The sequence below is a fragment of the Prionailurus viverrinus genome, unplaced genomic scaffold (assembly GCF_022837055.1).
Source record: "Prionailurus viverrinus isolate Anna unplaced genomic scaffold, UM_Priviv_1.0 scaffold_38, whole genome shotgun sequence".
In the NCBI taxonomy this organism is placed as follows: Eukaryota; Metazoa; Chordata; class Mammalia; order Carnivora; family Felidae; genus Prionailurus; species Prionailurus viverrinus.
This window is the reverse complement of record NW_025927606.1, coordinates 4,029,251-4,053,019: the sequence shown is the minus strand read 5'-3', so window position 1 is coordinate 4,053,019 and position 23,769 is coordinate 4,029,251. Positions and strand designations below refer to the sequence as shown.

General features: G+C 59.0%; 1 protein-coding gene across 2 annotated transcripts; it reads right to left on the bottom strand.

Annotated features, from left to right (window-relative positions):
- Positions 1–1,969: 1,969 nt before the first annotated feature.
- On the bottom strand, positions 1,970–18,825 carry DPEP1 (dipeptidase 1). Of its 2 annotated transcripts, none has more exons than XM_047846296.1 (11): positions 18,645–18,825; positions 8,490–8,694; positions 4,599–4,731; positions 4,219–4,351; positions 3,920–4,103; positions 3,677–3,746; positions 3,157–3,333; positions 2,969–3,053; positions 2,813–2,888; positions 2,413–2,548; positions 1,970–2,334 (listed from the first exon to the last, which is right to left on the bottom strand). In XM_047846296.1, exons 2-11 carry the CDS (start codon positions 8,591–8,593, stop codon positions 2,167–2,169), a joined length of 1,266 nt encoding a protein of 421 aa, XP_047702252.1. In that variant the 5' UTR covers positions 8,594–8,694; positions 18,645–18,825; the 3' UTR covers positions 1,970–2,166. The 2 variants fall into 2 exon arrangements, with proteins under 2 accessions (XP_047702252.1, XP_047702253.1); XM_047846297.1 differs by having other exon boundaries at positions 3,920–4,070; positions 18,645–18,820.
- Positions 18,826–23,769: the final 4,944 nt, after the last annotated feature.

Genomic DNA, 23,769 nt, shown 5'->3' with positions numbered 1-23,769 from the left:
CGGCCAGCTGTTTTGCAGACCGGCTCGCCACCTGGGCTGATGGGACGTTTTCACACGATGACATTGAGGTCACAGCTGTAGGCGGGAACCCCACAGAAGTGGTATTGCGTCCTCAGTGCCTCACACCAGGTGCACGGCATCACTGTCCTACTCACCTAGGACAGGTGGTGTGGGCCGGGCATCTCCCCCAGAAAGTCTCACTTTCCTCGTCTGTTGCATGTCCTGTCGGAAAAAATCGTAAGGCTGCCAGCATCACCTGCAAATATGGTCGTGCTTTGTCCCAACCTCCGTGTCCCTCCGTGAATCTCCTGGTGACAATATTCGTGGTGATTTCCCATGTGCAGTTCCGTTGAAGAGTTCCTTCCCTCCGTTTACTTTTACTTACTCCGTCGCTTATGTCAGCGTGGACCTGTGGGTGTTTGTCCCCTGAGCGCCAGAAACCACCACTTGCTGTCATCAGGCTCCCTCTCCTCATTTGGAACTTTGACCGCAGAAGCCTGCCACACACACTCCCATCTTTGCTTGTGTTTGCACAGAGCGCTCAGAATTGCTGGCCGCACCTCTGAGAGAAACCCCTCGCTGACCAGAGGCCCCCCGGTGCTTCTGTTCTCGTCCACAGCCACCTTGGAGTGGTTGTGTCCCTCTCCTGTTAGAATCACGATCTTCCGTTGTGGGTGCTCCCCATCCTGCCCGGTGTGGATGGGGGTTTTGAACGTGTGAGACGTGACCAAGGCTGACAGCTGGAACCGAATCGTGCCCCTGCCCCTCAGCCTCAGGCTGCCCGGCGGCGTCCCCCACCTCCCACCCCCACACCTGCGCGTATCTGCGGGGCAGCGGGGTCCTTGGAGCTGCTTCTGCACCCTGAGTTTGAGAAGTGCTGATGTGGGCCTTGCCGGGGGATGGGTGGCCCCAGGCGGAAGCCACTCGCGTCCTGAAGCGCGTCCGTGCTGCAGGGTGCATGCCCCTGCCTACTGCCTCTATGGCAGTTATCAGGGCCCCAAGACCCCCCCCCCCCCCCCAGTTTTATTTACTCCTCAGGAAGGGGCTTTTGGAATTGGACAGCAAAGCACTCCCCGGGACCAGATATGTTTCTGGTGTGGCGCCCGCAGCTGTGGTGCTCTGGAGGGATCCGGGTCATTTCAGGACAAGTAGTGAAGCCTGGGGAGAAAGTACTTCCAGGTTAGCAGAATTCGTGTGCCGCCTCCGCAGGCCACCAGGGGGACCCTCCCCACAGTCTCCACCAGACGAATCCCCTGTGGCCCAGTGGGGGCTTTGGGCAGAATCTGGCCAATTCAGGACAGAGACCCTTACTTGCGGGTTCCTCCTTTAACACTGAATCGATCCAAAGTAATCAGCAAATACCCACAAATGTCCCTTCTGGTCACAGATCTGCCTGGGAATGACAGGGAGGGACCTTCACGGCGGGGGGGGGGGGGGGGGGGGGGGGGGGAGCCGAGCAGGCACCTGTGGGCCGTCCACCTTCAGGTTGGGAGCTGCAAGGGGCCGTCCACCTGTTTGTGGGTGTCTCAGGGCCCGGGCGCTTGGGCACTGGGGCTCCTGCTCAGGAGTCTGAGGCCATCCAGACAGAGCGTTCTGAGAGGCTCCCACCTGGAGTCGCTGGGTGGTTCAGCCCTGCTCCAGACCTGGCTTTCCCCTCTGAGAGCAGCTGAGCCAGGCGGCAGGGGTGTGGTCACACGTGTGTGTGCGTAATGGCGTGGGGCACGCAGGTATACATGAGTGTGCATGTTCATTCATATGGTGGTGGTGGCGGGGGGGGGGGGGGGGGTTCTGAAGCCCAGACCGTGTGTTTTTAGACTTCAGCAATGTCCATGCAAATCTCTTTCCGGAGGACCCAGGCACGCCTGAGTCTGGGGGTCTAGCCTGGGACCATCTTGACAAAATCTGCCCTGGGTGCTCAGGAGCCCCCCTCCCCACCCCCGCAAGGACTGGGATGCTGAGAACACACAGCCTCATGGCTCGGCCTTTATTAAGGGTCCACTGTGTGTCTGTGTCTGGAACTGTCCACAGCTTCCTGCCCTCAGCTGAGCCCCGGTGCCTGCTCAGGAGAGGCCGGGCCTCGTGCCTGGGGAGCCGGACTCTCCCTGCCCCGATGCCACCATCTCCCCGGGGCCGGAGGAGGACCCTAGAGGTCCGGGCCCCAGGGCGTCACAGAAGGCCCAGGCCGAGGAGGACGGTAGTGAGGGAGGCCAGCAGGGCCCCTGGCTGCCGGTGGAGGCTGGGGGCCCCTGAGTAGCCGTACATCGTCCTGCAGGAAGCCTGCAGCTGGTCCGCCGGGATAGGCTCCTCTTCAGGACTTTGTGTGTGATCGCTCACCTGGGGACAGACACTGCTTGGGCCGCCTGCCCGCCTTCCGGCAGAGAAGGGCGGGCAGGTGCACCGGCCTCTCCTTACCTGTTCCACTGCCTCAAAGACCCTGAGCAGGTTGTTGGCCAGGGCGCCCCTGACCTCCGTCTCTGTCCACCGCCTCCTGAGTAGCTCAGCCACCAGGTCTGGGTACCTGGACACATCCTCAAGCCCCACGGGGAGCCTGAGGTGAGGGCAGAGAGAACCGGGCCCTGCGTCCCAGGGGTCAGGGCCTCGGGCCTGTCCACCTCCCCACGACCCCCTGTGGCCCCCACCCCAAGGCATCGGGGGATCCAGTGCAGTGGCCTTCAGACCCAGACGTGCTGGGCCCGTCCGAGCTTCAGACCCTCATGACATGTTTGGGCGGGGGTGGGGTGGGGTGGGGTGGGGTGGGGGACGTGGTGTGACCTTCCCAGGTCAGCCACAGGATGTAGGCCTTGCCCCTTACCTTGAAACACCATCAAAGTCCCCACCAAAGCCCACGGCTCCAGCTCCTGCCACCTTCTTGATGTGGTCCAGGTGGTCTACCGAGGAAGGCGGCGGGTGTGGGTCCTGGGAGTGGCCCTCCCCCGCCCAGCTGCCGTGGCCACTCACACGCACCAACCTGCTACTTGGGACAGGGTGGCTTCCGGTCTGCAGGAAACGTAGTCGTTGTAGAAATTAACCATCACCAGGCTGCCCGTCTGGTTCTGCCCAGGAGAACAGTGGAGTTGTGGGCACGGGAGGAGGCGGGGCACTCCGGGACCACCGCGGGGAGGGGCGGGGAGGGAGGGCCGGCCCGCAGCCCCTCACCACCAGCCGGAGGATGTCGTCGGGCACATTGCGCCGGTGCTGGCACAGGCTGTAGGCCGAGGAGTGGCTGAAGATGACGGGAGCTGTGGACAGGCGTAGGGCAGCCTTCATGGTGGCCACGGACACGTGGGCCAGGTCGATGATGACCCCCAGGCGGTTCATCTCCTTCACCACACTCTGTGCCGACACAGGGCTCAGGGGTCGGGAAGGCTGCACTGGCCACACTGTCTGCACACCCGGGGTTCACCGCAGCCCCCCCCACACACACCCCACGAGTCCCGGCATGGCGGGCGGGACATTTGGGAAAGGTCCCCTCGCTGGCCAGGTGTTTGTGGACTCTTCAATGACTGGAAGATGCCCAGCCGCTCTAGCGGGTACCCACCCTGGGATGGCCCTGGGGCTCCAGTTTATAGGTAAAGAAACAGGTCCTGAAAGGCGAGAAACTGCATCCTGGGTCACTTCTCTGAGGGTGACTGTGGTCCTTGCCTGACGTCCCCCCCCCCCCCCCCCACCGCCTTACCTGGCCAAAGCGTGACAGGCCTTGGCTCTCAGCCTTGTCCTCTCCCGTGTCCACCAGCCAGTTGTCAGCCCTAGGAGAGCGGAGAGCAGGTGTGCCAGGGATGGAGTGGTGGTCGTGGCCCACCCGGACCCAGGGCACTCGGATGGGGAGGAAGGAGCCGGAGGAGAGCAGGGCTAGGGATCGGCCCTGCCCCGCGGCCCTCCCCCTCCCGCGCGGCCTGGCGGCCTCCCCGGGGTCACCTACCACGGCGTGTTGCAGCTGTGGGTGAGGGTCAGGTACCGCATGCCCAGGCGGTAGAGTGTCCGCAGGACGCCCAGGCTGCTGTCTATGGAGTGGCCGCCCTCCACGCCGACAAGGCTGGCCACCCTCCCCTCCCGGAAGGCCTGCCGGATGCCTGTGAGGAGAGCTGGCTGAGGGCGTCGGGCACCTGGGCGTCCGGGGAGTTTCGACGTAAGGCACACCCGGGCGGCCCTAGCCACCCTGCCCGGGGCTGGGGCGGGCAGCGGCAGGGGCTCAGGAAGGCGGGCCGGACCGGGACCCACCTGCGCTGTTGGTGACACACACAAAGGTCTCCGGATACATCTGGCACATGCGCTGGATGACGTCGATCTGCTCTAGGGTCCTCTTCACGGCATCCTTGTTCTGGGTGTCGCAGGGCGTGTACGCAGACCAGAACTAGGGGCCGCGGGGGAGGGCAGCTAGGACCGCTGGCCCCCGGCCCCACACCACACACACTTCCCTCCTGCCCCGGGAGCCCTGGGACGGCCTTGGTGGCCACCAGCGTCCCCTTCCAAAGACTTGTGGCCCCAAGGGCTCAGGAGGGACACCGCCCCGGGCACGCCTGCACCCTGGCCAGGATGCGTTGGGGAGGGAGATGGGTGGACGCCAGCGTGAGCGAGCGTGGGGCCGGGCTGAGCCATACCTGGCCCCCAACAAAACCAGCCCTCAGCTTGGGGATGTTGGTGTGTGTGTTGGCAAGGCTCGTCAGGTTGGCCCTCTCGCTCTGGAGCTGGTTGTTGAACATGGTCAGCAGCCTCCAGGGCAGGTCATTGTGCCTGGGGGTGGGGGTGGGGGCGGGAGAAAGGGCCAGGGCCGAGTCAGGGTGGCCACTCAGGCCGGGGGCCTCCGAACTCCCTCACAGGCTGGGAATTAGAGCCGGCCACAGGGCTGGCGGATTGCTCGTGATCCGAGCACGCCTACGCGCAGGTGAGTTGCTCGACTGTGCCCCACACCCGACTGTGCCCCACACCCAGGCCGGGTGACTGTGGGCGGAGAGAGCCTCTGGGAGGTATTCCCTCCAAGGGCCTTCCGCTGCCCAAGAGGCAAGGGCAGATGTTTGTCTCCAGAATCGTCCTGGGGAACGGGCAGGGTTCAAACCACCTCCATGACTAGTGCTGGTTGACACGGGCAGCTGGGCGGGGGAGTCTTGAAATCCTCCCCTTGCAGGGAGGGGGCAGGGAAATGGGGGTGTGGCCTGTCTGGCACCCCCCCCCCCCCAACACACACCCCGTCCTCTTGGGGCACCGGGGCCTCTATGACAGCTCTGCCCATCCTTCTATGCTCCTATGGAGGGAGAGAAGGAGGGGAGGGAAGGAGGAGGCGAATGGCAGGGGCCGGTCTGGGCTGCAAAGGCAAGAACCCACAGGGCTGGGCAGATTCAGCCCTGGACCCAGGAGCCAGGAGCAGCCTCGACGGGGAGAGACCTCTGGGCTGCCAGCACCCCCTAAGTTCACACATGGAAGAAGCAGGGGCCGGGGAAATGCAAAGTCTCAGACCTGCGAGGTGGAATCTGCACTTGGATCAGCCAAGCCTGGAATACGGGACACCCGTGGAGAGCCCCTGCGGGATCCCTGATGCACCGGCGAGGGCGAGGGCGAGGGCGAGGGGCCTGGTGCCTCACCCACCCCCCCTCCCGCCCCACTCCTGCTCCCAGCCCCATCCCAGGGGCCACTGCTCTGTTTGAGGGGCCGCTTCTGCTTTCGAGACCCCTCCCCCAGCTCTGTCCTCAACCCCCATCCAGTTCCCACCCCCAATCCTGGCTCCTGCCTCTCTGGCCTCAGTTTTTCCACCTGTAACATGGGGACGCTTTGGTACTTGGCTCAGAGACGAAACTGTGAGCGCCTGGACCTCCTCGGCCAGCCGTCCTGGGGTGAGCCTTTCCAAAGCAAGCTGGCTCCAGACTCTGGAAGCCCCCCAGCTCTCTCGAGGGCCACCGCCACAGCTGTGTTTTGACGTGGTCGGGTGTGGGCTGGTGGTCAGAACGCCTTTGCTGACCGAGCGGGGGCACGTGTAGGTGAGTCCCGAGTGTCCGTGCCTCTGGGCAGCACTGGGCAGGGTCCCTGGAGGGGACGTTCCTCCCGGCCTAAGGACGCCCCACCCTCCAGCCGGCAGCCAGGAACCCACCAGGGGGGAGGGGCACTTTGCTCCAGCCTCCTCCCCTCCTGCCTTCGCGGGCCGGAGCCCGGAGTGGGGAACAGAGGTCACATTTGCCCTGCGGCCAACAATGCCCTTCTGGAGCCTGGATCCACCCTCCTTATCTGTGTGGCCTGGGCAGCACCCCCAGTGGTCAGAGGACCCTGCTCCTACTCCAAGGGGGGAGGTGACCATTCCAAGCACTTGAATGTCAGCCAGCTATTGTCGGAGCGACTGCTGGAGGCCCGCTACCCACTCTCCGTCTTTTTCTTGGTAACAGAGCCGCCTGTTTTTAGCAGGAAACCTGGCCATTTGAAATAAAGCGACTTCGTGTCCCTTTACTGCTGGGTGTGGCCATGTGACTAAGTTCTGCCCTTTGACAGCTCCCAAAAGCTCTCCTTGACTCGCTCACCCTCTGCCCTTTCTATGTCCCTTCCTCCTTCATGCTGGCTGGCATGCAGACATAAAGGCCGGGGCTGCAGCGGCCACTTTGAAGCCTGAGGTGGGAATGATGGCCGCTGTGTCACACTGTGGAACAGCCAGGACTCCCTGGGGCTCTTTCTCTTGTTGAAACCACTTACCTGAGTCTCTTACCTGCAAGAGGAGCTAATATCACAGTGTTGGTTTGGGTCCTGTCACCTGCTCTTCACTGTCTGGCTCTTGGGACAATCCTGATTCCCAAATTCCAGCTCCTTGAGAATTCCGGGCTGTCTAGGCTCTTGGAGCCACTTACCCCCCCTGCGGTCCTCCCAACCCCCAGCACCTGACCTTGCACCCCGCTCTCTGTGCCCAGCTGCCCCCCCCCCCACCCCGGTGGGTCCTCAGAATGAAGGAGCACCTTCCCGGGCTCATACTGTTGGCATCTTCTACCAGACAGCAGGGGCTCCATCTGGGGTGGGAGCCCAGGGCAGCAGCCTCTCAGCAGACCTCTCTTTGCCTCACTCCCCTTGAGTGTATACGAGGGGACCCCAGGGCCAGGAAGGAGGTACGGGGGAGGAACCAGGGGCAGATGGGGAAGGGCTGGCGGCCCCTCCCTTCTCTAGGGCTGCCACAGCTCCCTGGGCTTCCTGTATAAGGACACACCCCATTTTCTCTGCTTTTCTTGCAGACTATTTTGTCCAACAAAGCCCAGAGGCGTCTGCCAAATAGTCACGACCGCAACATTTATCACGCACGTACTGGGTGCCAGACAGGCACAAACAGGTGCTCCCCTAACACTTCCAGCGCCCAAGGGTGTGTATATGTGTGCCACACGGCCCTTCAGACTGAGTGCCCAGGGAACGGGGTCCTCGCTCCCTGCTGGTATGTTGGAAATGGGACAGGAAAGGAAGCGGGAGGGGCAGGGGTGTGTGTGCCCAGGTGGCGTTTCACACGGGGGCCGGGAGAGGTAGCCCAGAGCAAAGCCCGGGAGGAGCTGAGGGAGGCAGCGTGGACATGGGGACCGGCAGGGACAGCACGAGCCTGCCTGGGGCACCCGGGAGTGTGGGGATGGCTGGGGAAGGCAGTGAAGGGTCTTGAGGTCCATTGCAGGACTTAGACAATACTCTGAGCTCAGTGGGAGCCGTGACAGGTGGGGAGTTTGAGCCAGGGGACGGGAGCTGGTACTTCTGTCTCCCAGACTCCCTCTGGCTGCAGCCCTGAGACCAGACCTCCACTGGTGGAAGGAAGGACAGCCAGAGGCTCACCGGATGACCCAGCAGAGGTGGAGATGGGGGCAAGGGAGGAGGGCAGACGCACCGGGCATTGGAGGAGACAGGCCCTGCCAGCTTGGCTGTGCATCAGACACAAAACCACAAGGTGTCACCAGGGTCTTGGCTAGAAAGGGGTCTCCCTCTGTGGGGGTGGGTGGGTCAGTGGACATGCAAGTAAGGTCAAGCTGGGCACACAGCCCAGAGGTGACCCGGGGACCCTGTGCCTGAGGACGTCTCCCCAAGGCGGATGCAGGAGAGGGAGAGGAATGAGAGAGGTCTTGGAGGAGGGTTAAGGAGGGGCCTCCCAGGGGAAACTAAGGCCCAGGGAGGGAATATGGCTCCTTGGGCTACATGGCTAGCTCGAGGCGTGCCCTGGGCCAGGCCCCAACCTCCTCTATCCCCAGCACCCACTCTGAGCTGGGAGCTGGCACCCAGGGTGCAGGGAGTCAGCTTGTAGGGCACCCCAGGAGCTGCTGAGGGCCACAGGGGCCTTTTAACTGCTCCATTCCCTACAGACCATCATCTGCTGAAGCTTTAGGGGGGCCCTAAGAGACCCCACGAATAAGCTGAGGCCAGCAAAGGCAAAAGCCATGTTGTGGTTGAAGAAACTGAGCCCCAGCAGAGATAAGGCAATGTCAGTGTCAGGGTCACATGAGCTCCTAGCCCCTCCAGCCCCGGACCCCCCCGTCCCGTCCCCAGTGGCCACTTACCCGTCAATGACAGGTGTGCCCCGCATGATTCTCTCAGCCTCATCCCGGAACTGGTCTCCAGTGCAGACGGCCACCAGGGCCCAGAGCCACCAGCTGGTCCCCATGACACAGCGTCCAGGGGCCTGCTTCGAGCACTGCTCTGGCACGTCTGGCCTCGCCTGGCCGGCTTGTGTGTGGGGTCCAGCCAAGGCTAGAAGGAGCTGGTCTGTGAGCCAGAAGAGAGAACAGAGGCCTTTGGTCCTGGTGATTATTGCCGGGGGATGTCCCATTTAAGATTCATTCCAGTGTTCAATCAGTAACCAGCACTCCCTCGGGAGGGGGGTGGAGGATGGGAGGTCCTGGACCCTGTGGGCCGGGCGTTGTTGTCTGGGCCAGGCACAGGCATAGTAGGAGGCTGCTGACCCCAGGGGAGCAGAGCCAGGGTGAAAGGGCAGGCCTGGGAGGGGCGACCCTGGGTAAGGTCTCAGCCTGCATTAGTGGTACTGTCTTATTCCCTCTGCAAACTCAGGACCTGGCGGCCTAAGATCTGCAAACAAGAACTGAAACATCATTCAGATTTGCCTCTTGTAATGTTTGCCTGTAAAAACAGTCTTACATCATCATGGAAGACGGAATGCAGCCCCCCAGGATGCTCCCATCATACCACCCACTGCTGGGGGTCGGGCCCTGGCTCCTGGCCCTGCCACCGCCTGGCCGTCCAGCCACCCACACTCTGGCTGCAGGCTTCTGGCCGAGCAGGCTGGACTTGGCGGGTCAGAAATCTGGAGGGTCAGCGTTTCCTTAGCATGGAGGTGGCTCTCCAGGCTTCTTGGGCACTCAAGGCTCTTGATGTCTTTGCTGGAACCCATGGATCCTGGTCCCAGGGCTGGGCCAGCGTCCAGGGTTCCAGTGGGCACCCGGGCTGGGAGAGAGCCAGGCCAGGAAGGCTGCTGAGAGGTGTGGGTGAGGCAGGGAGGCTCAGGAGGGCAGGTGGGCAAGCCTGGGGGTGGGGGTCCTTGGACCCCATCCCCTCAGCAGGCTCCCTGATGCCTCTGCACCTGGACGGTGCTGGAGCCTCATGCAGACCTGCCCTGCGGAGCCCCCCCTGTGCCCCCCCCCCCCAAGGATGGATCCTTCCACCAGCCTGAGGAGGGAGGTCACGTCCCAGCCCCGGCTCTGCCCATTAGCTGGGTGTCCGTGCCTGGGCCCAGCCTGTGTCTCCTGTTGAAAGGGCAGCACGAAAGGATGCGGGGTACAGGGTGCTGAGGGTAGCAGCCCTGGTCTGTTCCAGCTCCTCCGCACCCCTTGAGAGGAGGAGCAGGGACACAGGGACATCCTCTGTGCCACTGGCCCCAGACCCCATGCGAGACTTTCTCCGCCAGGATCCCCATCCCACCAGGGAGACCCTCACCCACCCCCCACTCCGGCCACAGGCTCTAAGCAGACCACGGGCGCTGGGGAGAGGCACTGGGGAGGGTGACGAAGCCCGGGGCCAGCTGGAACCAGGAGTCTCCGCGGAGGTGGCTGGCACACATCTGCTTGCCCTTGGCCGTCTTCTGCACAGCCATTTGGTCCACTCACCTCCAACCTCCCGACCTGTCTCCTCGGGGCCTGGACGCTTCCGTGGGCGGAGCTCTGGTCTGCTTACACCGGCGGGCCGCCCTCTCCACGGGGTCCCTTTTCCCGGGATCTCTCCCGGAACCCGTTCCCTGCTCTTATTTTTTGCCTGCCCCCGATTTTTCTGTTTATGTTTACCTTTTTTTTTTTCTTATCCGTTTTGTTTCGGAGTTGGGTCCTCAGAACGTGTAACTGTATTTGATTTCTCAGCCTCGTCTGAACACGCTGTCTTTACACGTGATCATTCAAGCCAGAATAATGATGGTGGTGGTGCTGGGCCCACTGTTTCTTGTCCCATCTCGAAGCTCCTCCCCTGTTTCTTGCTTTAGCCAAAATTTTCAGGGTATTTCAATTCCCTGTCTCCGGGAGTCTCACTACTTTGCTAGCGGTGATATGTGTAACAGTTGTATTTAAATCAGTATTTCTCCTTCAACAGAGAAGTCCTTCCCAGGAGGTTACAGCCAGCCGTGGGCTGAGCCCTTGATTTAAATGTAACTATGTAACTACACCTTGCCCTGGATCCAGTTTCCTGTGCACTGTATTTGCTCCTGTCTTGAGATATTTATTCTAACTTATCTCTGGCTCGTCTACAGTACTTTCTTGGGCCATGCCCCAGGAACACTTGCATCCCGGTGAATTCACGCAGGGGCTTCTCACGGCCACTTTCCAGCACGGCAGCCACGGCAGGTCAGATTCCTTTGTACACACACAGTCTCGCGGCTGTGAGTTCTTCTCTAACCCTTCATCCGTTGCCACACAGCTCCATGTGTCTGTCCTTCGAAACCTGCCTGACCCTGGATTTTGACCTTCTCTCCATCTTCAAGTTCAGGATTCGTTTACGTTATTTATTATAATTATAATTATTATTATTAATATTAATTATTAAATTCTCTGGTCAACCCTTTGTAATACTTTATTAGTTTAAAAGCCCAACAGAAAAGGTCTTAACACACCCTCATCCCACCCCGCGGTGGGAGGTGTACCCCATCACCCCTGAAAGGTGGGCTACGTGGCTGTTCCTCTTTTCCCAGCTTTGCACGTCACACCTTGACTTCCTCTTTCCTCTCACAAGTTTGGTTCTCTCCCGTTGGTCCCTGGTTCTCCCAGGTACCCAGGTAGCACAGGGCTGGTGGAGTGTGAGGAGAGCCAGGCATTAGCTTCACATGCAAATTTCAAAGTGGGGGGGCGGGGGGGCACAAAAACTTGAGCCATCAAGGTCAATAGTATTTTCATGCAATATTTCTAAAAATAAAAATTTGTGCAAAAAAAAATCCATGCTGGACAAAATATAAACTTTTATTTATTTTTTTTATTATTATTATTATTTTTAAATTTTTTTTTTAACGTTTTTATTTATTTTTGGGACAAAGAGAGACAGAGCATGAACGGGGGAGGGGCAGAGAGAGAGGGAGACACAGAATCGGAAACAGGCTCCAGGCTCCGAGCCATCAGCCCAGAGCCTGACACGGGGCTCGAACTCACGGACCGCGAGATCGTGACCTGGCTGAAGTCGGACGCTTAACCGACTGCGCCACCCAGGCGCCCCCAAAATATAAACTTTTAAGTGCAGGCAGGGCCCGAATTCTGACTTTTCCGTTTGCCCCCAGCTCCAACACAGTCCCACCTGCCTCTAGTCTCAGGGAACATTCACATTCTATTGGCTCAGGACAGAGGACAGCTTTCCAGGAGCTGAGCTGTGGGTGTGACTGCACTTAGGTGCTGCCCAGAGGAGAGGACTCAAGGCCACCGGGATGCACCAGGTGGGAGGACCCGTGCAGCCTTGTCCTAAGAGTTCACAGCGTCACACTGAGCACGAGTGGCACTGAGCCTGAGGGCAAACCTTCTGGGGGCCCGGGTTCGGGTGTGCATCATTCCTTTGACTCACGCGCTGTGGGGGACAAGGCAGCAAGCCTTGTGCGAGCTGCTCAGAGCCCTCAGCCTCAGTATCTCTGTGAAACAGAAGTCATTCCAGTCCTGTTGGAAGCGCTAATGTGTAGAGCTCCCAGCGCACCTGGCGGATCAAGGCATTCTCAGCTCCCAATTCAGCTTGCTTGTTCCATATGGTTTTATTGTTCACCTGGAGTTTCTGGTTGCTTTTATTTATTTTTTTTTTTCATTCCACTGGGCGCTGTTAATCATATTCTCTATCTTCTAAGCTCTGTGCCTCATACCTACAGCCCCTAGCTTTGGATTGATGGTTTCTACTTAATTTCTACACTACGAGTCTGCCTCCTTTTGGGTTTATGTTCTTACTTTATTAGAGCTGGTCCTCAAATCATTCCTTAGTAGTGGGTGTGTGGGAAGTCCAGATTAGAGTCCCCGGGGGTTTGCACACGGTCAGCAGTTTTGCTGGACAGGTACCACTGAGCTGTAAACCATTTTCCCTTGGAGCTTGAGGGTGTCTGCACTGTGTTGTTGATGGGGCATCCAGTGTTGGTCTGAGCCCCGGGTCTTTCTGGGGAGAGGACATGTGGCTTTTTCTCCACAATCTTCGTGAGTCACATCTTCGTCCTGGGGTTCTGCCATTTTTCCATGGTGTGCCTTAATTTGAGGCTCTATTTTTCATTCAACTAGCTCAACCCTCAGGTTTACTGATTGGAAGTCTCTTTCTGCCTTTATCACAGGGCACCATTTCTTCTCTCCCACTTACTCTCTCTCCTCTCTCCTGGCCCTGCTCTCCACCAGATGCCGGATCTCCTGTGTTCATCCTTTGTGTCTCGTTTTAGGTTTTCTTGTGCTTTTACTCTGTGTGCTAAGAGATTTCCTCAATTTTGACTTTCAGCACTTGCAATGTTTTCTTTCAGGGATCATAGATTTAATCTCCCAAGACTGGTCTGTGGTTGATGTTTTCCCCTTGGCACTGTGTTTTTGTTACGGAAATAATGTCTGATATCGGGGGTTCTGTTTTCATCTGTTTACCAGACGATCGCTTGTTTCTTCTGAACTCATTTTTTCCCGTACTTTATCCGGACCTCGTGTTGCGTTTGCACACTTCCCTTAGCCACTGGCCATCTTCGCCACTTCACACTGAAGAAGGCAGTGACAGCAAAGCTGGGTGTGCTGTGTGTGCCCAGACAGCCTCCTGGCTTCCGGTTTGGCATGAGGTGAGCACGAGGGAGGGTCACATCACACAGAGGACCCCTTAACACCAGAACTCGACTCGAGCACTTGTAATGCAGCTCCGGTTTCCAGACAGACAAAAATGTTAAGGGAGGCCCTCCTGGTGTTCTGGTGTTTTCCACCTGGCTGTAGGATCCGAGCATCCATGTGAACAGCTCCCTTATCACGTCCACCCCTGCAGCGTCAGAGCCGAGTTCCCTTCTGGGTTCTCCTGGGTGGGCTGTCCCCCTCGCGCCCCTGCAGCCCCCTCCACAAATATTCCCGACGGGTCTCCCTTCTCTGCTTCATAGATGGCCTCTTCCAGCCTGTTTTCAATCCCGGAAATGTGTTGAAATCTGAGTGCTGATGGATGCTTTCCATTCTCTGATGTCGCAAGTTCTGTTCTCAACCCAAATGCGCCAGAACAGGGGACGTGCGTCTCAGCCTCCCACTGTGGCCTGGAGGACGCTGGCGTGGTACCACAAAGCCTCTTCAGTGTTTGCTTTTCATTCCAGTCGCCTCCACTTGGCCTGGTTGCTGCACATGGCACCCATCTTTTTGTAACTTTTATTTATTTTATTTTTACATCTGTTTTGTTTTTGACAGAGAGAGAGAGAGTGCGTGAGAACGAGTGGGGAGGGGCAGAGAAAGAGGGGGGCAGAGGATCTGAAGCGGGGCTCAAACTCATGAACTTCGAGACCATGAATCAGGGCTCCAGCCAGAGTCGGAAGCCCGACCGACTGAGCCAGGCAGGCGCCTGCGGCCGTCTTTCTCATCGTCATGTTGTAGTGGCTCAGGCAGAGCCAGGGGCTGGCCTGGCCCAGGCCATTCGTTTTTAAGGTTCACTGTGAGGAGGGAGGTCAGGGCTTTGTGAACAGCACACACTTCAGAAACAGACGGTCCTGGGTTCGAACCCCTGGCCGTGGCAGACTGCATTTTCCAGAGACGGCTGCACCATTGCCTCGTGGCCCACAGGCTCTCCTCACCGTGCGACGCTGGCCCATCTGTGGAGAGGTGACTGGCTTGACCTACCAGCCGCTAGAAGGTGGGAGGTGTGACTTCTGTGCTCCTCCCTGGCTCTGTCTCCTGGGACAGTCCTCCGGAAACCTGGCCTGGCTGCTCTTGTCAACAGGGCCAGCGCGGTGTCAGCCGACGGCCAGGCACCAGCCTTCCGGTCATCCGAGCAGCATCTCCCAGCTGGTGTCTGGCCCCCCTGACCTGATGAAGCCCCAGCCCGCAGGAAACGGTGGTGCGGACACGAGCCCTGTGCACTCGCTGCCAAGTTTTGGGATAATTTGTTATGCAGCAGCAGAGAACTGACACGCGGGCCATTTCCCCGTGACCAGTGACTTTGGTTTTCTTGTCTGTGGAATGAGGGCGCACGGTCCCAACCTCACGGGCCCTTGTGAAGCAGCCTGCCTTCCTTTTTCCCCTTCATGATGGCCATGTTATCTGTGCCCCAGGACTGCTTCCCCGTAGTAGAGAGAAGCCTCTTGTGCCCATTCACATCTTGGTCTCACCCAGACGACGTGGGGCTGGTGTGGCTGGTCCTCAACCAGTGGGGTGGAAGCCAAGGACAGGGCTCTTGCCAGCTGGTCCCCGGGGAGGCCGCCCTGACACCCCCTCTCAGATGCTCCTCTCCTCCTGGCCACGGAAAGGGCCACGGGGCCACTTCCCAAAGAAGCAGACTCCTCCCAATCCTTGCCTCAAGCCCTGCCTCAGTAGTTTGCTTTGAATCGTTCCATTTCTTATTTAAGTAAAGGGCAAAGTGTTATTAGTTGGGAAGTCAGCACCACTTGCCATAAACAGAAAGAACGCAGTGATACCCAAAACAACTGACACATTCAACGCAATGCCTATCAAAATAACACCAGCACTCTTCCCAGAGCTGGAACAGACAATCCTAAAATTTGTATGGAACCAGAAAAGACCCCGAATAGCCAAAGCGACCTTGAAAAAGAAAACCAAAGCAGGAGGCATCACAATCCTGGACTTCGAGCTGTTACAAAGCTATAATCAGCAAGACAATACGGTACTGGCACAAGCAGAGACACTCTGATCAACGGAGCAGAATAGAGAACCCAGAAATGGACCCACCAACGTATGGCCAACTGATCTTTGACAAAGCAGGAAAGAACAACCAATGGAATAAAGACAGTCTCTTCAGCAAGTGGTGCTGGGAAAACTGGACAGCAACATGCAGAAGAATGAATCTGGACCACTTTCTTACACCAGACACAAAAATAAACTCAAAATGGACGAAAGACCTCAATGTAAGACAGGAAGGCCATCACAATCCTCGAGGAGAAAACAGGCAAAAACCTCTTTGGCCTTGCCTGAAGCAACTTCTTGCTCAACACGCCTCCGGAGGCAAGAGAAACAAAAGCAGAAATGAACTACTGGGACCTCATCAAAATAAAAAGCTTCTGCACAGCGAAGGAAACAATCTGCAAAACTGAAAGGCAACTGATGGAATGGGAGAAGATATTTACAAACGACCTATCAGATAAAGGTTTAGTATCCAAAATCTATAGAGAACTTATCAAACTTAACACTCAAAAAACAATACTCCAGTGAAACAATAATCCAGTGAAGAAATGGGCAAAAGACATGAATAGACACTTCTCCAAGGAAGACATCCAGATGGCCAACCGACACATGAAAAAATGCTCAACATCACTCATCATCAGGGAAATGCAAATCAAAACCACAATGAGCTACCACCTGACACCTGTCAGAATGGCTCACATTAACAACTCAGGCGACAACAGATATTGGCAAGGATGTGGAGAAAGAGGAACTCTTTTGCATTGTTGGTGGGAATGCAAGCTGGTGCACCCGCTCTGGAAAACAGTCTGGAGGTTCCTCAAAAAACTAAAAATAGAACTACCCTAGGACCCAGCAATCGCACTACTAGGAATCTATCCAAGGGATACAGGTATGCTGTTTCGAAGGGGCATGTGCACCCCAATGTTTATAGCAGGACTATCGACAATAGCCAAAGTATGGAAAGAGCCCAAATGTCCATCGATGGATGAATGGATAAAGAAGATGTGGTATAGATATAAATGGAGTATTACTTGGCAATCAAAAAGAATGAAATCTTGCCATTTGCAACTACATGGATGGAACTGGAGGGTATTATGCCAAGTGAAATTAGTCAGAGAAAGAGAGATATCCTAGGACTTCACTCATACGAGAACTTTAAGACACAGAACAGACGAACATAAGGGAAGGGAAACGAAAATAAAATAAAAACAGGGAGGGGAACAAAACAGAAGAGACTCATAAATATGGAGAACAAACAGAGGGCTACTGGAGGGGGTGTGGGAGGGGGGATGGGCTAAATGGGCAAGGGGCACTAAGGAATCTACTCCTGAAATCACTGTTGCACTAGATGCTAACTTGGATGTAAATTAATTAATTAATTAAATTTAAAAAAGAAGAAAAAGGGGTGCCTGGGTGGCTCAGTCGGTTAAGCGGCTGACTTCAGCTCAGGTCACGATCTCGCGGTCCGTGAGTTCGAGCCCCGCGTCGGGCTCTGTGCTGACGGCTCGGAGCCTGGAGCCTGTTTTCAGATTCTCTGTCTCCCTCTCTCTGACCCTCCCCCGTTCATGCTCTGTGTCTCTCTCTCTCAAAAATAAATAAACGTTAAAAATTAAAAAAAAAAAGAAAAAAAAAGAAAAGAAAGAATGCAGTGAAAATAAACACGTGGCAAGGGAACAGTGCTGTGGAGTCCCAGCCTGAGCCGCAGGGCGGTCACACTGGTGGTGCTACAGCCTTCCCGGTCACCGTCAGGGCCCAGCGGGTTGGCAGAACCTCCTTGCAAGCCGCCTGCCCAGACACCCAGGGGGCCACGAGCGCTAGAGGCATCAGGTCCCCTCAGAAGCACCGGGGAATGAATTATCAGCTGAAGCTCACCAAAGACTCTTCCAGCAAAACAGCATCATGATGTGGGGCCCAAGAGAGCCCCCCACCAAAGTTTCTCCCGCGCTCACGCCTCCAACCTTCCAAGGGAGGTAGCTCGCAGCAGCACGGAGGTCCCAAGACCCGTGACCCACCATCCCGCATGGACACACAGGCCGTGGCGCGTGAGCAAGCAGAGGAACGCACGCACCGACACGCGGAATGCAGCCTGCCACGCACCCGCCGTGTGCGCGTGCATTCACACCCACACACGCACACGGGAAAAACAGCCCGACACATCCCACGTACACACGCACAGCTAGAGACACACACACCCCTCACCCGCATGCGAACACCGTGTCCGATCGCCCACACACAGCACTCGTAGCAAACTCGCGCAGACCCCACCCACATCGAGACGTCACTGCGTCCGCACAAATGGACACGTGACCCACACACTCGCGCACGAACCGCAGGGGCGAGAATGCTTGGACTCATCCTCCGGCCGCACCTGCGGACCTGTAGCGCACTCACGTGGTCAGCAGACACTCGGCTACCCGGGCGTGTGCACGTACGGACACACACGCAAGCGCTGGACAGAAGCCCACTCACACCCAGACGTCGGCACGTGTCGGTGATGATGCACCCGCATGCTCAGCGCAGGCCGCAGGCCGGTCTTTGAGTCGGTGTGCGCCACCTGACCCCCACGCCCGCCTCAGCGCACGCGGCACTGCCCTCAGCCCGTGGCCACCCTTGGAGCCCGGTGTGCAGTGGCCCCCAATCAGCTCGGAGAGAGGACGGAGCAGGTGACACGTCCCCGGGAGAGCTTGGGGTACAAGGGCAGCTCCAACCATCGTCCCAGGCTACCCTGGATCGGGGCGTCCTCAAGCCCCTCAGCCTCCCAGGCCCAGCTACGAGGCCACCACGCTGACCTCTGTGCCCCCCAAAGCCTCGCTCCCCAGTCTCCTCACAGACGACACCTGTGTCTGCCCGCCCTTGGGAGTTGTCTTCGGGCTGGTGGCTTTGCCACAGCCCTCCTGGTCCTGTCTCGTCCCCTACTCCCCCGGGGAGACCACAAGACCCTGCGGGCTGCCCCCACTGTTCTGGGCCTCGCGACCCACCGTCCACACAGAATTGGATCCCTCCCTCAGGGGCTTCCCCCAAGACGCTCCTACGAGGTCCTGGCCCCTTAGCCTCAGCTGGGAAGGGGGCTCTGGCCTTGTCTCACCACCTCTCGCACCTCAAAAGTGACGTTCTTGTCCATCTGCTGGCACCGGGTCCCCTGCTCCTCTTCCCCTCCTCTTTCCCAGGAACCCCGGCCCCCAGCCCGTTGGGCCCTTCCCGTCCCCCACTCCCAGTGTGCTCACGTCTCAGGTGTGGCTGAACTGGTCTGTCTCTCCCCAGGTCGGGCTCAGAGGCCTCACTGGGCATACAGCAGGCACCCACTAGGGAACGCACCCCAACCAGGTGGCTCTCCGGCGGTGGAAGGAGACAAGTCTCCTGGACCCCTCAGAACCCTGGCCCCAGCCCAGTTCCCAGGCTCCTGGGACTCACCGTGGACAGGACGGCGCGTCTGTCTCCGCTGCTTGCTTGCCGCTTCCAGCTCATGAGGGCTGGGGGTTGTTTCTGTTTTACTTAAGTTCGTCCCTCCCTCCCTCGAGCTCTCCACCCAGCTTCCCTCTCACATAAAAAGCCACCTCTTTAAAAACAAATTCCCCCGGGGGCCTCCGCAATGCACCACTCCACGAGAGCAGGACCCAGGGGCTTAATGTCTTACACATGTCAGCTGGTTGTAGTTTCTACATGAGGCCTCAGTCAGGCGTGCGCGTTTGGCCACCCACCCCCACCCCTGGGCCCAGGCAGGCAGCACTGCATTGAGTGATGAGGAAGCAGGGTCCCCCAGACAGTGATGTGGGGGTGCTGTCAGGCAGGGCATCGACGTCAGGTGGGAGGACCGTCGGGAGGGTGCTGGGGGCTGGAGGCTCGGAGGGCACCCAGAACCCTCCCACCAAGCTCACCCCGACTGGGGATTCCCACCCGGATACTTTGTCCCTGCCCCCTAGCCTCTGCCCAGTGTCCTCATTCCCCGGGGTCGAGAGGGACCTTCTGTGCCCAGTACAGGAAGAGGGTTGGCCCTCGCCTGCCCAGAGGCTGGGGGCCCTGGTATCCGTGCGTGTCGCAGGGGGAGGGTGATCTCCCCCACATTCCCAGCTATCAGAGGATCAAAAACAATCATGAATCAGAACGTCCTCTGGCAGAGCTTGGGGACTTTCGAAATCGGGAAGATCTGTGTAGGGCCTGGGCTAGCTGGGGGATGCCTTCACCAGGTGGATTCAGAACTCTGAGGCTGGGCTGGGGGACACACCCTGGAGGACTCCCTCTGGCGGGCAGCAAGTTGTCCCGACCCCACAGGGCAGGGGCCACGCAGCTGGGCCCACGCTGGGTCCCAGCAGCCCGAGGCAGGGACACAGTAGCGGGCACAGCCCCCTGCTCCCTTGCTCCTGCCCGCCCTCTGCCCTGGCTGTGGGACCCTCCTGTGCCACAGTCACCGTCTCTGAACGGGAGCAGCCCCTTAGTCAGGCACCGTGTGGAGGGTTCATACCAGACTTAGAGAAACGCGTCTCAGTGATGAGGCCTGGGGTCTGGGCGGGAGGGGGGGTGGGGGATCTGGACCGAGGAGGGGGCTCTGACAGAGATAGGGATCCAAGCTGAGGGCAGAGCTGGGAGGGCCCGCCGGTAAGTGGTCCGGAGTGGGGGGCGGAGCACGGCTCTCCTCCGGGGAAGGTGGAGGAGGGCTGCGTGTCCTCTGGGCCTCCCGGAGGCTCCAGCCCACCCGGTTTTGTTCACCCTCTCTGCCGTGTCCTCAGCTTCTGGAAAGAGAGTATAGGAGGACAGTTAATGAGGACAGAGGAGTGGGGTCGGCAGATCGCAAACGCTGTTCAAGCCTGTAAATACCAGCTGTCCCCGCGTGGGCTCTGAGCCGCCTGTGGCCACGCCACCAGGTGCCGGACGGAGTTCCCCATAAAGGACGTTCAGGTGTCTTCAGGTGGCTGCTGGGCTTGGCGTGTTTGAGGGTAGGAAACACCTGTGGGTAACTTTCAAGGCTGCGCACCGTGCCGGGTCCAGGGCTGCTGGGTCCTCGATTCTGAGGCCAGCCCTCGATTCTGAGACCGCCACGGTGCTGGAGGCCCTAGCTGAGGGCGCCTCCCGCAGGGGTGAGGCCGCCTCAGCAGCCGTTCGGCCAGCAGATCCCTGTCCTGAGAGGCCGATGGTCCTGGGAGCGGCCCCACATCCATAGCCCCTTGTTCCAGCACAGTGACAGGGCAGCCCTGGTCATCCCCTGGATAGCTCCGCCTCCCAGCATGGTCACTGACCCCGGCCGTAGCGGGCGGCCTGCTGGCCTCAGCCCCTGGACGATAAAGTGGGGGAAACCGTGCCCGGCATGGGGACACTGTAGATTTGAGGAAGACGCGTGTGAAGTGCTCAGGCACTCTTGAGTGCTACGTGTGGGGACCTCTGGGTCCCTTGTGAAATGGGCCGAAAGCCCTAAGGTTGACCCAAGGCTGGTGGACACTCTGGGTCCTGGCCAGGGGCTCAGGCTCAGTCCCCCTCACACCCTCAGCCCTCAGGCACAAGCCCCAGGTGTCCCTGACCACCCCCCTCCCACCTTCCGCTGCTGTCCTCTGTCAGCCGGGTGGGCTCCTGCAGGTGTGGCCCAGGAGGTGACCGGGTGGGGTCAGCACCCTGCAGACCCCGGGGGCCCAGGACTGACGCTCAGGTGCTGGTAACCCCCTTTCCCAGCTCTGGAAACTGGGCCATGGTGGACACGTGCCCAGAACACAGGGTTCCAGAGCAGTGCAGCCTTGAGTTACCACTCAGGACAGCATGAGAGGAGAAGGGGGCCCGGACCGCCCCTGCCTGCCCTGTCCCCCGGGTGCCTGGGAGCCCCTGGCTACACGGAGGCCACTCTCTGTGGCTTCCCGGAACCATCCCTGTGCCCCTGCTCCTGGCGGGTGCCACACTCGGATGTGTCATGTGGACCCATCAGGACCTTCGGTGAGTCTGCCCTCTACAGACAGGAGACCGAGGCTCTGCGCTCCCAGGGGCATGTCTGGGAGATACCCGCATGTCAGGGGCACCAAACGTTCCCTCCTGCCCATGACACCGAAGCACCGGCTACCTCCTTGGGGCGGGACGCAGGTCAGGGACAATTCTGAATCCCAGGGGGAGGCTCCACGCGTTACGTTAGCCTCCGCCCCCTGAAAACAGCTCTACCGTATATGAATGTTGCCACTTCCAAGCTCCCCGGGCACCAGGCAGTTTCGCCCCGCCCGCTGGCCTGGCTCACACCCACCTGTCCCCACACACGGCCCTGAGCCCCGGACCCTGGCTCCTACTGTGCCTGTCCCTGGCTCCCTAAGATGTTCAGGGAGGCCCCTGAGGTCCTCTTCCCTTCATACGCAGGGAGTTCACCTCTGTCCCCTCCCAGGATTTGTGACAGAGATGTCCAAGGAAAGAGGAGACTGCGTGAGAAAAGGAAAAGTGATAGACTCCTTATTAAATAATCTTTAAGCCATGACTTCACATGATGTAGAACTGGCTGAGACAGTAATTCCAAGGGGACACGAAGGGACTGGAAGGCATGCTGTCCTTAGGGGCCACTGCTGACTGTGTTAGGTCTTCAGGAGGGAGGCGGCCCGGGCCAAGGTGGGAGGAGCAGGCCCCAGTGACCAGCCAGGCAGGGTCCCTGGCGGGGGGCTCAGAGCCCACCCATCCCAGGTCCTCAGCTTCAAGCCAGGTGACCATGGGCTGCTCTGCTCCAGAAAATGTCCTTGCTTCCAAAGGGAAGACAAAAGACTCAGACTACATTAGAGGCAAAGAATATGTCCTGAGCATAGTTTGACTCTATTTTGGGAGTTACTGTTGCAGGAAGGTCTGGTTCTGCCTCACGAGGGCAGAACATTCTGAGGGCTGCTTTGCTTTTCATTCACGCCTTCATTAATTCAACAAGCCCTTTCCGCCTGGTGGAGAGACAGCAGTGGGCAGGGCAGGGACCCTGCTCTCCGCCAGGCAGAATCCCAGGACAGGAAGACTTCCTGGAGGAAGGAGCCAGTCGATTGAAGCCTGAAGGGCAGGTAGCGAGGTCGGAACATTTGCGGCACAGAGGAGATGTAGGAAGGCGTAGGCTGGAGGGGCCTCAGGAGCCTAGCCAGCCTCAGTGGGTCTGGACCTCGTCCTAAGAACGATACAGAGGGGCTCTTGACTCAAAGACACGTCAGGCGAGCCTGTTTGCTGTCTCCAAATGACGGGGCTGACCACAGCTCTCCTACCTTCTAGAATCCCGTTTCCAAGGCCACTCGTCTCCTGGCTGTGTCCTGCTGAGACTGGGCTCCAGGAGCAGGCACGAAGTTCTGGACAGAAATCCCCCAGGCAGCGGCACCCCACTGACCCCCAGCCTGCTCACCGAGGCCTAGGGGACGCAGGTGTGTCCCCACCAGGGGCTCTCCTGGCCCGGGCCAGCCCCTCCTCAGGACCTCACAGCTGGGCCAGGCTCCAACTCCAGCCACCTGCCTGCCTTCCCAGGCCTCTCCCCAGGATGGAGAAAATGCCCCGTTGGCCCTGGGTCTCTGAATGTGGGCAAGGAGGAGTGGGGGAGGGGAGGGGAAAGAGTGGGTCTGAGAGAACCGGATGGGCGGACAGAAGGCAGGGTCACACACACGCCATTAAATTCCCCCCCCCCCCCCTTGGAGGGCCCCTTGTCAATGGCCAGAACTGTCACCATGTTGCTACAGGGAGACACCTGGACACGTGTGGTGACTAGGCTTACTCCCTACCCTCCTCCAGTCAAAGACAAGTCTGCGGACTCTGGGGAACAAAGGCAGGGGTGCGGGGTGCACGGGGAGGGTGGGCAGCAGCCCACCGGGGAAGGAAGGGATGCGTTTCTCCCCGGGAGGGCGGGCCCTGTCAGTGCGGTTGTCCGAGCAGGATCACGTCCCTCAGCTGTGCCAAGTCCCAAGACACTTGGAGGGAGGCCTGCATGGGCGTCTCTGCCTCACTGGGCCCCATCATCACTCCCGGATTTCCACCCATAGTGCGGTGACAGTGAAATGGAGAACAGGGGCTGTACTGGGGGGCCCCTCAGTCGCTCCCACGCCCGATACCCAGCAGCAGAAGTGACCCTGAGGAGACCCACCTGCAGGAGCTCGTGCTCAGTGGGGACGGATGTGTTCAGGGGTGCTAGAATGTCACTGCATCGCGGGGGCCCCGAGGGCCGGCAGCCCCTCTGGAGGACACGCCTCCCAGGAGAGAGCCTCTGCCTCCCCTCTGTGCTTGCTCTGGGGAATGTTCTGTTTGTTTCCCTCTTGTTCCCAGGACATTGGAATCAGATTTGACCTTTTGTCTCCAATAATTCCTCCTGAACATATCTGCTCCTTCAGGCAACCTCAAGCCGAGCTGTGGGACACAGCTGCCGGCCTCTATCTTCTGTTCAAGTGAGGGACGTGAGCGCCCGCCCGGCTTCCTACCTGCCCAGCTTGGGGCTGGGCCTTCTCTGCTCAGCCGCTGCAGGAGGGGCCAGGCAAGAAAAACAAGAATGTGTGTCGGCTCGCTGGGCTGGGCTCTGTTTCCTGCCTGCAGCCCCACTTATAGTGAAAACAGCTGGATTAAATCCCCAGTAAAC

What these genes read in the sequence shown, in the direction of transcription:
- DPEP1 (XM_047846296.1), bottom strand. Translation starts at nt 8,593, where the DNA reads ATGGGGACCAGCTGGTGGCTCTGGGCCCTGGTGGCCGTCTGCACTGGA. An exon ending in CTGGTTTTGTTGGGGGCCAG is followed by an intron (nt 4,352 to 4,598) that starts GTATGGCTCAGC and finishes CGCGGCCCCTAG; the next exon opens with TTCTGGTCTGCGTACACGCC. An exon ending in GACTTTGATGGTGTTTCAAG is followed by an intron (nt 2,549 to 2,812) that starts GTAAGGGGCAAG and finishes CCCTCACCTCAG; the next exon opens with GCTCCCCGTGGGGCTTGAGG.